General features: G+C 27.4%; 1 protein-coding gene across 1 annotated transcript in view; it reads left to right on the top strand.

The window, feature by feature from the left end:
- Positions 1-3,890: 3,890 nt before the first annotated feature.
- The window catches only part of LOC129958571 (CD9 antigen-like), a 28,646-nt gene continuing 20,428 nt past the window's right edge, over positions 3,891-12,108 (top strand). Inside the window, exon 1 of the mRNA XM_056071138.1 lies at positions 3,891-4,107. Coding sequence (XP_055927113.1) covers positions 4,036-4,107 — 72 coding nt within the window. The 5' untranslated portion in view covers positions 3,891-4,035. The remainder of the gene's footprint in view (positions 4,108-12,108) is intronic.

Here is a 12,108-nt window from a genome sequence, read left to right as displayed (position 1 = left end):
TTTCAGATAATTACCAATAGAAACTGTCAAATCATAAACATTAAAATATGTTTATGCTATCAAAAAATAATGCATTTGTAGTAAAAAAATAGCAGATTAGAATATATCCTTTTTGTGTATTAAATATAATTCTTTAATCGTCTTCTTTTATCGATTTTTTCAAATCCTAAATATGGGATATTTTAATGCAAAAGAAAAATCCATTACTATCTGTCTCAATGTTAGTTTTCAAATAGTTTTATTTATAATTGTGAAGGTTATAAAATGCTGCTTTAATTCAAAACTGTAAAATAAGTATTCATTAAAATAGTACACAAGTTGTATATGTACATATTTTTGATAAATATCGTTTAAGGGGGCGGTTTGACTCTATAAGGCACTTTTGTGAATTATTCACTTAGGGTTATAAATTTTTTTATGTAAATGTATTAAAATATAAGTGCGTCAAATATCTATAAAAAACTCTTTAAAACGAATTATATAATTTTTTAAAAATTAAAAGATATATATATTTTAAAAATTTCAAAATATTCCAGGTGATTTATTTTTTATTTCTATTATTTTTTCCTTACTACCCCAACATATATTTTAAACAAAAATGTGTATAATTTTGTAACTCCAATTAAATGCTAGTTTTTTAGAAATTTTTTATGCACGCTTATTGAATTTTCATAGGAATTTTATGTCTTTCTGAACTAAAATTGATTTTTAACTATCTAAAAAAAACTCGTGATATAAAATGCACACCCTATTTTCTTTTAATGTTTAACAAAATCTTTATTATCAATTCTATTTATTTCTTCAAAAATTAAGACAGCGGGAATATTTCAAAGATATTTCAATCGAATTATAATATAATTTTGAGGAAAGTTATAAAATGTATATTTTTTTTCTCCAGGCTTTTCAAATATTTATTTTATTGAACAATATATTTTATGGCACTATTTTAGTTGAATACAAACATATATTTTGGTGATGAAACGAGAAAAATAAAATTTCATGTTTCCGTCCCCTTTTTTTTTTTTTTTTTTTCTTATTTCAAAATCTACTCTTGAGTTAATGTAAGTCATGTAAGTCAATAATTGACTCATGAGTCAATGTAAGTCATGTAAGTCAATAATTGACTTATGAGTCAATGTAAGTCAATGAGTCATGTCTTCTGGTCATGTAATTCGCAGTACTCCAAGACAAAAATATTAAGATCCTTCAGGGAGTATAGAAAGAATATTTCTACAAAAACGAATTTATCCTTAATCATTAATTGCAGTGATAAGTTTCAAATAATTTCAATATAAAAGTAGAGATGTGAAAAGATGACGCATAGGATGAAATAAATATGGATTTTTGACAAATATAATTTAATTCACATTTCCACATAAATAACTCTAAAGTCTAGAAGATTCTCTTATTTATGTAATTCGCAGTACTCCAAAGCTAAAATACTAAGTTGCTTTAGAGAGTATTTCCACAAAAACGAATTTATCCTTAATCATTAATTACAGTGTAATGTCCTGATCTAGACTGATCAAATAACGAAGCAGAATTTCCAGACAATTCTTTATTTTACAGTCCTATATATACAAAGAACAACTTGTTCTAATCTTTGTTAAATAAATAGTTATTTACACCTGTAGTAGGAGATACAACAGTCAAAGTCAAAGGATTCCTTGAAACTCAGTTGGTTCACGGATTCCGAACTCGTGGGCGTAGTTCAACAGTCTCCTGCAATTCGTTTCTTCTCTCCTAAAAAAAAATCTCCGCGCTTTATTTCGGCGACAATCTCCACCTCTTAATTTACATTGGTCATTTGAGCTCTCTTTCGGCCAATCGGGGTGCAGCAATATGCTCTCTCAGCGGCACCAGTGGGTCGTGGGAAGATCCTTTCACAAAGAGAAACATCTAGCATCCAGGTGTTTGGACACACCTTTCTCTTTGAAGGTACTATCAATACCTCTTGGACGAGGAATTCCACATGTGATCTTTCATTGTAGTCACTACTGAACAGATGCGAGACCACCCAGGTGAAAAGATCCGCCATCTGGCTATCTCGAGGAGTTTAGTAAGTAACAGCGACGACACAGCTGGCTGTAAATGTCTTATCAGTACTGGGAAACGGGGTATGTTACAACTGTGATAAGTTCCAAATAATTTTATTTAAAACTACAGAAATGAATAGATGACACATAGAATAAAATAAATGTGGACAATTTCTCTTTAACTTGGCCAACAAGTTGTATTATCTTTTCGACAAGTACCTTTTTGACTTTTTTCCACCAAAATAGACTATAGGCGATCATATTTTTAGTAGTTCCAAGAAAAAACGTAAGTTATGTTTAGAAAAACGATTGGAGATGAAGTTATGATCAATAAGACAATATTTTTATTCTTTACAAGTAGATTCAAAGTGGATTCTTCATGGACGTTTATAGAAAAACGGGTTAAACCGTCTCCGTTTCTCAACCTTTCTAGTTAAAAATTATGGTCTCTAATAAAAGAATCATTGTAAATAAAAAATGTATAATAATATCTTTAATACATCTCTAATTAAGGTGTACGTACACACTTGAAACTTCGAAAATCGTTCAAAATATCGAATATTTTTTTTTTTCTCTCTCTCTTCAAAATGTTCTCTGAATTTTTATCTTTCAAACGATACCAAAATGTTGTCATTATTCGGAATATTTCTCGAGTTATAATAATTTTTCTTGAGGTACTTTCATTAAAAACTCTAGTTTCGGTGTTTTTTAAACTCATTTTATGAAGAATGATATTTTTGCACTATGTTGCTTCATTCAAGCAATCATAACTCAACAAGAAATTAACCAAATACAATTATTTATATATCAAAATAATCTGTATGAAACAGGGGATGTTTTGGGGGGAAACAGGGGATCAAAGTTATATTTATAGAAATAAATTTTTAATAGCTATTTAAAAGTTAAAATTACTGAAAAAATCTCACTTTTTCTATTCATCGTTGATGAAAAAATTGTTAAAAAAAGAACTATATGTTTTTATAACTTGATTGAGGAAGACAACACGAAGACTAATATTAGGCATAATTTCCAACTAGAATTGTGTGTCTGTACAAATTAGAATTTAAGATATCATGTTTTAAAAAATATGCTAATTAGCTCATTAAATATTATTTAATTAATTAATAATTAGTATAATATGGGTTTTTTCCTCACTGAAATGAGTTTAAACATATATTAATGACCTACTCTGAAAAAATGGAATATTTAAAGTTAAAATTAAAAAAAAAAACTTCAAGTGTGTACGTACACCTTAAATAATAACAATAGATTTTTTAAAGTAAGTGGTAAGATAAATTCTGTACATATATGTGATAAAAGATTACTCCAATTTGACAAGAAAAGTACCTAATTTGAAACTATATCAAGAAATGATGCTGAATTTTATCGTATTTTCTTTTACATATGGTAATCCATTGCTGCCATCTTTAGTGAATTTTAAGTATGCTCTCAAGATTATGTATGAGGCACGTGTACGTGAATGTGACAGGAATTAAATAAGACAAAGCATCAGAATCGATAAATTAGCAATTAATAATTATTCGACCATATTTTTTGTCAAATCAGAATCCACTTATCGTATCGAAAAAGAAAGAAATGTTTTTCGTATCTTCAAATTGTCCAACCAAACTACTTCAGTTATTCAAATAAAACTAACGGAGAACTTTTCTCCAAAATTTCATATCTTCTTCAGGAAGTAGCGCATATTTTGATGCTGAATCTAAAATGCGGTGTCCATTCCTTGACGCAATATTATCTATGTTGCTTAGGAGCTCTCTGATATCGTATTTTTTATCCCCTCGAAGTAGGATTGGACTTTGAGCTTTTTTGCGATAAGGCCCAGGTTTGCTGTGAGCAACTCAATTGTCGTAATGCGTGAAAAGGTGCGCTAATGATACACTCTGAACTCACTTTCGTTATTTTCAAATTTGTGCTGTTTGGGTGTGGAATTTGAGTTTTTCTTCATTTTTCAAGTGGATTAAATTACTCTAAGATAGAAATGGCACCCCACGTCGATCCGGCTACAGCATGGATGAAATACATACTTTTCACTATAAACTTTGTTATTTGGGTAAGTTATCACTGATTTTTTTTTCTGAAGTTTACCTGTGTTGTCGAAGCAGAAGATGGCGCATGAAGCCATGTTGGACCACCGGCGCTCAAGATATGGAGGATGCGAATTGATTTTTTTACTTGTATATTCTTTATGGATACTTTTTATAAACCAAAATTGATAAGTTAAACTTTCGGTAACATATTTATAATAGCTAGTAATATTCTTATTGATTTTAAAATTAGTTAATGTCGTATATTACAGGTAGTAAAAAACCGTTACAGCTTGTAATACATATCCAAGTGATGACTTCCATGTTTATAGTCACGAAATCACTTTTCGATTAAATTCAACGAAATTGACTTGAACAGAGCTTCAGAAAGAAAACATTTTCTAAGAATTAATACATGATTCTCTTATTTTAAACTTTTACAAGATGGAATGTGATTTATACATATGTAGATTTTAAACAAATACAGAAAATGTCGCAAATGCTTCTTAAATCACGATATTTGAACAGAAACTAATAAATATTTTTTCGTATCTAAGAGCAAGAAAAAGTATCCATAGATTCAAAAATGGAAAACATAAAAATCTAAAATGCCTTTTGCTCTGAAGTTGTTTTTTTTAAAATGGACCAATGGTTCAAAACTTTTTTAAAAGTTGAACCTTTATGAATTTTAGAATGTTCCTTACTATAAAGCAAAATCTTGTCCTGTTAGTAGCATAGATCATGAAGTTTCAAAACAGTTTAAGGAAATATCGGTATCAATTATATTTTTTGTCGTAATAAAATTTATATGAAATGTTTACAATAAATAATTCCTGGTGCTAAAAATATGAATAAAGACATTTGTTTAATTTTTAAATTTTCGCTTGTCTTTGATATTTCTTTCTTTAATATATATACAAGTTTTAATTTTTTTTAAATATTTCTGAGGGTTTTTTAAAGTTTTTTTTCTTTTTATATAGATTTCTATAAAAAGCCATGTTTCAAATCATTTTATTAAACTATCTTAGCTATGTTATCGCCGTAAGCAAAAACTGTATTTTATTTTAATTGTATCGAGTGCGGAAGTGCGATACTATTAAGATAACATTTTATAGCTAAAGGGTATGACACAAAGCATGCTCGAAAATTATCTTTCTTGTGGAAGAAAATAAAATTAGAAAACCTTGTAAACTATTAAATTATTAAGAAAAGTTGAAATGATTTATCTTTCTCATATTTGAATCTTTTAACTCATTCAGCGTCACTTTATAAAATACATTACATATTTGTAATGTATCAATAATCAGATGTTATTCTGAAATGTTAAGTATAATATTTTTCCTAAATTCTCTCACTCATCTTGGCTAAAATAAAATAATTTAAAGCATGTGATATTTAATATAATGATTAAAATTTAAATAAGCCTTACTTACGTCATAGACATAAATTCCTAATACATACCAGTTCAAACCATTATCGTATTTTGTACCTACAGCGCAAAAAATTTCTTAAGGTTATCTTTTTTTAAAAATTTGCGTATCATTAAAACAAAAATTTACAATCTTAAAAATATAATTTATATTATAATAATGTTAATTTTTTTCTCCTAAGCGTAATAATTTGTTTAATAACTTTCGATGGCGTGACTTCTTGGCGAATCAATTCTCCGATGCTTTATATTCAGTAAGTCGTAGTTGTTTCATTGGCGATATGAATATTAAAAATAAATTTAGATTAAACAATTTTTAAATCACGCTTTTATTGGTGTATTAAAGAATAGATATTAATTTTATTTTAAATTTTTCTACTTTGGTTTTTGATTCATAATTCGTTAATATAGACATCGTGAAATCTTGAAATACTTTTTTTCTACTACTAAGTGGAGCTGCTAATATGAATAAAAAATTATTTATTTTAATATATAAACTGATTTATTTTAATATAGGACCTGATAATTGAGCTCTGAAAATACTGAAATAGTGTATTGTCCTCGAGCAAACTCAAGTGAACACAATTACAAAACTTTAATAAATTAGGAAGGTCACAGAAAATCTGTTACAAAATTTTATGTTTAGAGGTATGAAACAAGTCGGGTTAGATAAAAGTACCTAAAAATAAGGTTTTGACACAGTTTTATTTATTTTTACAATTTGATGGATTATAGAATCTAAAATGTTCATTGAACAAAATACTCTGAATCCATTATCATTTGCAAAGATTTATCATCAATTTGCAACCTTTATTCATCAAGATGAAAAAATTCTTTTACCCATCGTCCCATAGGAAATCGATTCAGACCGGCTGGTGCCTTTTGATTCAGAGCCAGATTTTACTGAAGAAAATTTTTAACTACAATAAAATTATCTTAATTTTTCTTGATAAGAGTGTAAACTGATATTAAATAATTTTGCTGTCATATTTATCATCTACCTAAGCTAAAATTGCATATAATAGGAAGGTATTTTTTTACTTGATTTAAGTCTTCAGTTGCATTTAGAAAAAATTAAGAATGATAAGCTAGGTTAGAACTTACATCAAAGAAGAGTTTAATTACGTTTCAACTCAGTGCAACTGATGAATTGTTATAGGTTAGAATATAATTTTGTATCAAATGAAATTCCGCTCAAACAAATAAAAATACTTTTGACGTAAAAAATATTTTTGACTTTATGTGTACGTAACAATGATTTGTTTTTATGTCTCCTGAGCATCGAAACGTCCCATTTTCTATTTTTTAAAGGAAATTTTGCATCAAGTTTATATTCTTCAAAATATTTTGTGAAGAACTTTCACTTATTAATACTAATATTAACGCAGCAGCTAAAACATTTCAAAAGAGGTATGCTTTCAAAGGTTTGACTTCAGAAAAACTTTTATAGTCAAGAACTTGCACCTGCATTCTATAAATATCACAGTAACAAAAAAATCCTAAGGATGATATAACGAAACTATCTTGGAATCAGTAATTTATCTAATTCAACATGTGAGATTATCTGACCTAAATAAAACAAAATGCTGTCATTTGGGTTTAATTATCATTTCAATAAGTTTTATCTGAGATGAAAAAATTTTGCACATTATAGAGGTTTAAAAACGATAGCATATTATTTATTGTCCGCAGATTTGTACAATATAAGCAATAGAAAGTTAATAAATGATGCTATATAATTTTGTGTATATTTTTTTCAGTATAACTTCTTCGAAACTATTTTTTAATATAAAATTGAAATTCAAGCTTTTATTATTTTCGTTCGACTACTTTTGTTCTTTTTATAGCAGTTGTAATTCCATTATTCTAAATATATAATTCAGTTTTTATTATTATTATTACTTTTTCAATTATTTTATAATAGTGGCAATTCCATCATTCACAGAAAACTGAATTAAACCGAGTTTTCTAATTTTTATCCAAAAGATTTAATTTTTTCTCTTTGAATAATTCTGAGCCTAAAAAATTAATACTCAGGCCATTATCTAGAAAATTTAAAAACTGACAAATCGAATCTCAACTACTACTTTTAGTACGGCTTTATGTTGCATCCACCCTTTATGGAAAATAAGAAGAGTCGTTAAATGGAGATAAGTGGAAACAATAATCAATTGTAAAATTTTTTGATAGAATGGTTTTTAAAAATTGAAATATTATTTTATCAACTGTTTCTGTCTCTACTTTAAATTTCAAATGTTTTAATTCGTATAGAGTTATTTTTATAATTTTTTTAATGTGGCGTTACTCTGCAAACCAAAGTTAATAGTATCACGAGTCAAGACTTTCTTCTAGTTTTTTCATTGAAGAAATTATTTAAATAATAGGTATTAAGGAGTCATTAGATTTTGAGGAATGTCGCATTCGAAGAAAACCAATTCATTAAGAGAAACCAAAAAATTAAATAAGCTGCTTTATTAGAATGTTTTTAAATATGAAATGCACACAACTAAAAACCGCATCACTAACGCCATCTTTGATAATGATCTTGCATTTCAAGTTCTAGAATTATTGATTCCGGAAAGTTTTCTAAGATATTCCTTAAAAATAAGTCGCTACGAAGTAGATATGTTTTATTTTCTAGAAAAGGGGACCTGTTTCTTTTTTTCAAAGAAAGCATTAGGATCATTTAGATCGGAACTTTAATTAACATATTTAAAAGACTGTTTATTTTTCCACATACTTTAAGCTCAACATTACCTCTCGAATTGAAAACTGGTCTGATGGCTTTATATTTACCCCATCAAATTCTTATCTCTTCTGAAGAGGATAAAATTTAACATTCATTGTTCTGTTATAAAAGAATGTAATCTAAAAAATCACAAACGTTTGAAAATTCGGGTTTTTATTTTTTATGAAACAAAACAGCATCTATAGAAGTTGGTAAACTGCATATCGCTTTTTCTGTTAAACCACTAAATCTCCAAAGCATGAATTAGAAATTTGCATTAATCAAGAATGAATATGATTTAAAATCAAATTTTTTCAACTGCTATTTGATTTGATGATATTCTGATTTTTGTTTTAATTTTCGTATTATTGAAAGTCTTCTTAAATGCTAGTTTTGTATACACAGCACTTCATACAAACAGGTTTTTTCAAAGGATCTATAAGAGTTATTTTAGTCTTTATGATAGCATTTATAAAAAGATTGTGTCTAAATTCTTAGCTACTTTTGTGATCCCTTGTTCAATCGTTAGGCTCAGTATGTTCGTCCCCATCTAAAGACTTGGGCCATGAATCGGGAAAACTTTACTTATAAAAAAAATTCGATCACAGACTATTACAAAATATTTTATGTTTGCTTGTGATTGTTCTGTAACATTTTTTTCTCTCTCTTTTCATCTCTATAAAGTAATCAACATTATCGCATACATTTAAATTCGTTCTTTTCGCTTTCGATTTAGGCTGATAATGCACACAGAGTTCCATTTCATACAAAATCGACGACATTGAACAGTTTTTCAATTGATATTTTCTCAAATATCGGATAATGTTAATGGTAGGATCATTAAGATTAACATTTCTTGGCTGAGGATGTTATGATTGTCTCCTTGAATTGAATATAATAACTGTCCACGTGCAGACACCACTCTTTATAGCATTTGTTACATCGTTCACAATTTTAATACTTGTATAACTTTTACGCTTTTCCGCCCGTTTATTTTCGAAGATATCTGATCTATTGTTGTGTAAGCATTTATAAAATCGTAACCTTGTGCAGTCATCCAAAATTACGTTAATTTTTTAACATGACTTGAATTAAGATAACAAACGTTAAAATATATTTAAAAACGTTTTAAAGGAAGCGACTGAGAATAGATTTTTTTTTTTTCTGTTGAGACTCGTTTAAGCTGGCTGATCATGTAAAGGCTTGACATGAAGTTTTTAATCTGTACAGGGTACAAAAATTAAGACGAATGATTTTTATTACAATTAAATTACCAAATACCTAAAATATAAGCGGAAAGTTATAAAGAAAATTTCAGAATCTTTCTTAGTAAATTTTTGAAGGCGATAAATATTTTAATGCCTTACATATTATTCCTTTTACAAAAGCATTTATTGGTTTCACGAAAGGAATTGTGTAAATCCGAAATAGTTGTAGAGGCCGTGGTGGCCTAATGGTAAGGCCCTGGCTCCAGGACGAGAAAGCTTCAAGTTTTAAACTCAGTTTCACTGAAGATATCCCGTGGTTGCGGGCCTAGTGCGTCTTAATGCCCTTATGCTGACGCGGTATTAGTATAAAATTCTAAAAAAATCCTATTTAGTTAGGTTCTATTTTAGCTAATGATTTATGATGTCTATAAACAATAAGTAAAATCATATTTTAAAAATACAATTGAAAAAATCTGAGAAATAAACAGAAAAATGTTAAGCAGCTTATGTGAGCAGTATATTAGTATAAAATGTGAGCAGTTATTAGATAAAATTCTAAAAAAATCCTATTTAATTAAGTTTTATTTTAACTAATGATTTACGATGTCTATTAACATTAAGTAAAATCATGTTTTAAAAATACAACTGAAAAAATCTAAGAAATAAACAGAAAACAGTTAAGATGCTAATGGGAAAAGTCCTCTGGTGTACCTAAAAAATACTACACAATATTGTTCAGTTTAGTATTTTCCATTAAATTATAACAATTATACTAGTGTCATTCTTTTAGTGTGTAATGTCTCCTTTTTTCTATTGCTTTATGGCAGTTTTCTTTTTTATCTGTCCATTTGACATAGCTGCATACATTTTTTTAAATTTAAAGTTAAAAATTTATCTCTTTATATTTATTAATTATCTTTATTAACCTTTGTTTGCTCTTTATGTTATTATTCCTATTATTGTGTTTTAATTGCTTAATTTATTTAACCTTTTGTATTTGATTTTTTGTTCAAATACAAAATGTGAAATACTCATTTTTTACTCCTATGACACTATATTATCATAGGAATACTCATTTTTTACTCTTGGTTCCTACTCATTTTTTACTATATCATGATATTACACACATTAATAGAATTCTTATATTCTGTTCACATAATTAGAAGATAACAAATTTATAAGAGATTTCTATAATTAAAAGGAATGTTCAATTATTATTTATACTTTAAATTAATTGATTTTTTTCCATTTCTTGAATGTATTTTAACTATTCAACAATTTTTGAGTTAATGTCCATTTTTTTTCTGTTGTGATAAGTAATTTTTGCAAAAGGAATGCTATTGTATACAAAATTTTTTGTATAGATTGAAACCTTTTATTCATAAAATCATTTTGAAATGAAAAGTTTTTCGTCAAAATTTATTAACAACGCTTTTATCAACAAAAGTGGATGACTCATTATCTTCTCCAGTTTTCTTTTATGGTTCAAATAAAAATGTCTTTGTTTCTACATTATGTAAATGGGCATAACTAAATAATTTAGAATGAATGTTAATACTTATTAATTTTGCATCCATATAAAGAAATGAATTCAAAAGTTTTTGCAATGAATTTACTTTCCAGTTCCGTTAGATGTTTCCAATTTATATCAGTAAAAAAAAAATTAATGCTCTATAAAATGTTTCAATAGCATTGTTTTTTTAAAAATTTAATTACATAATTCAATCGATACCTCGGAGTAGAAATTAATAGAATTATCCGATTTAAATATTAAAAGATAAACAACATTTTTATACTGATAATACGGGTATTTCCACAGATTTTTTATAATAGGGAATAAATGTGTCGAAGTACTGTCTTTTATTTTTAAAAAATATGTACCTAGGAATAATACCCATTTTTTTTCGCATTTAACACATAATATTTTAAGCTAACCCAACTCATGCCCTGAAACATTTTATAATTCATTTTTCATATTACTAATTTTTCTTACAAATGTTATTATGATTCATTAGTATGTCCTTCTGCGAGTTAGGAAAAGAATCATTTTTCCTCTTATCTCTGAGCATTTTTCAAAAAATATTCAGGATAAATGAGTCGTATATTTGAAGTACAAAAAAAATATAAATCCGATTAAATTTTCAAGATCAGTTCAACTTTTTTCTCCCATAACTGTGTACGAATCAAGAATATGTACAATTTGAAAATAACTTCTCTTATCTTCTAACACTTTCAAAAAATTATTAGAAAAAAAAAGTAAGTTTAATACTTAAATTCGGTGGCTAATAGGCTTAATTCATCCAAATTAGTTCTAACTCTTTCTTGTAAAAACGCTTATGATTCCCTCTTGAGATTGGAAATGATAATTTCTCTTATCTGCAAGATTTTTTTTTTCAAAAATATTTATTAGAAATAGGTCCCGTACTTGAAATTGAAACGGAGATTAATCATCTTAAATTTCCAAGATCGGTTGCAAGCAGTTTGTTTTAGTGATCTCAACATACGAAACTAACAAGTACTTTTCTTATCAGCCAACTCAAACAAGGTGAAGGAATGCACGTCTATCTGACGTGCTGATAAGGAGAAGGTGAGCTATCCACATACAGCAGTGAATCGTTACCTGTGTGTTCCTCTGGAATTGTATTGTTGTTGGATAAACGGT

Source organism: Argiope bruennichi, chromosome X1 (assembly GCF_947563725.1).
Source record: "Argiope bruennichi chromosome X1, qqArgBrue1.1, whole genome shotgun sequence".
NCBI classification, from domain to species: Eukaryota; Metazoa; Arthropoda; class Arachnida; order Araneae; family Araneidae; genus Argiope; species Argiope bruennichi.
Note: the sequence above shows the minus strand (reverse complement) of the source record. Positions and strands in the feature narration are given on the sequence as shown.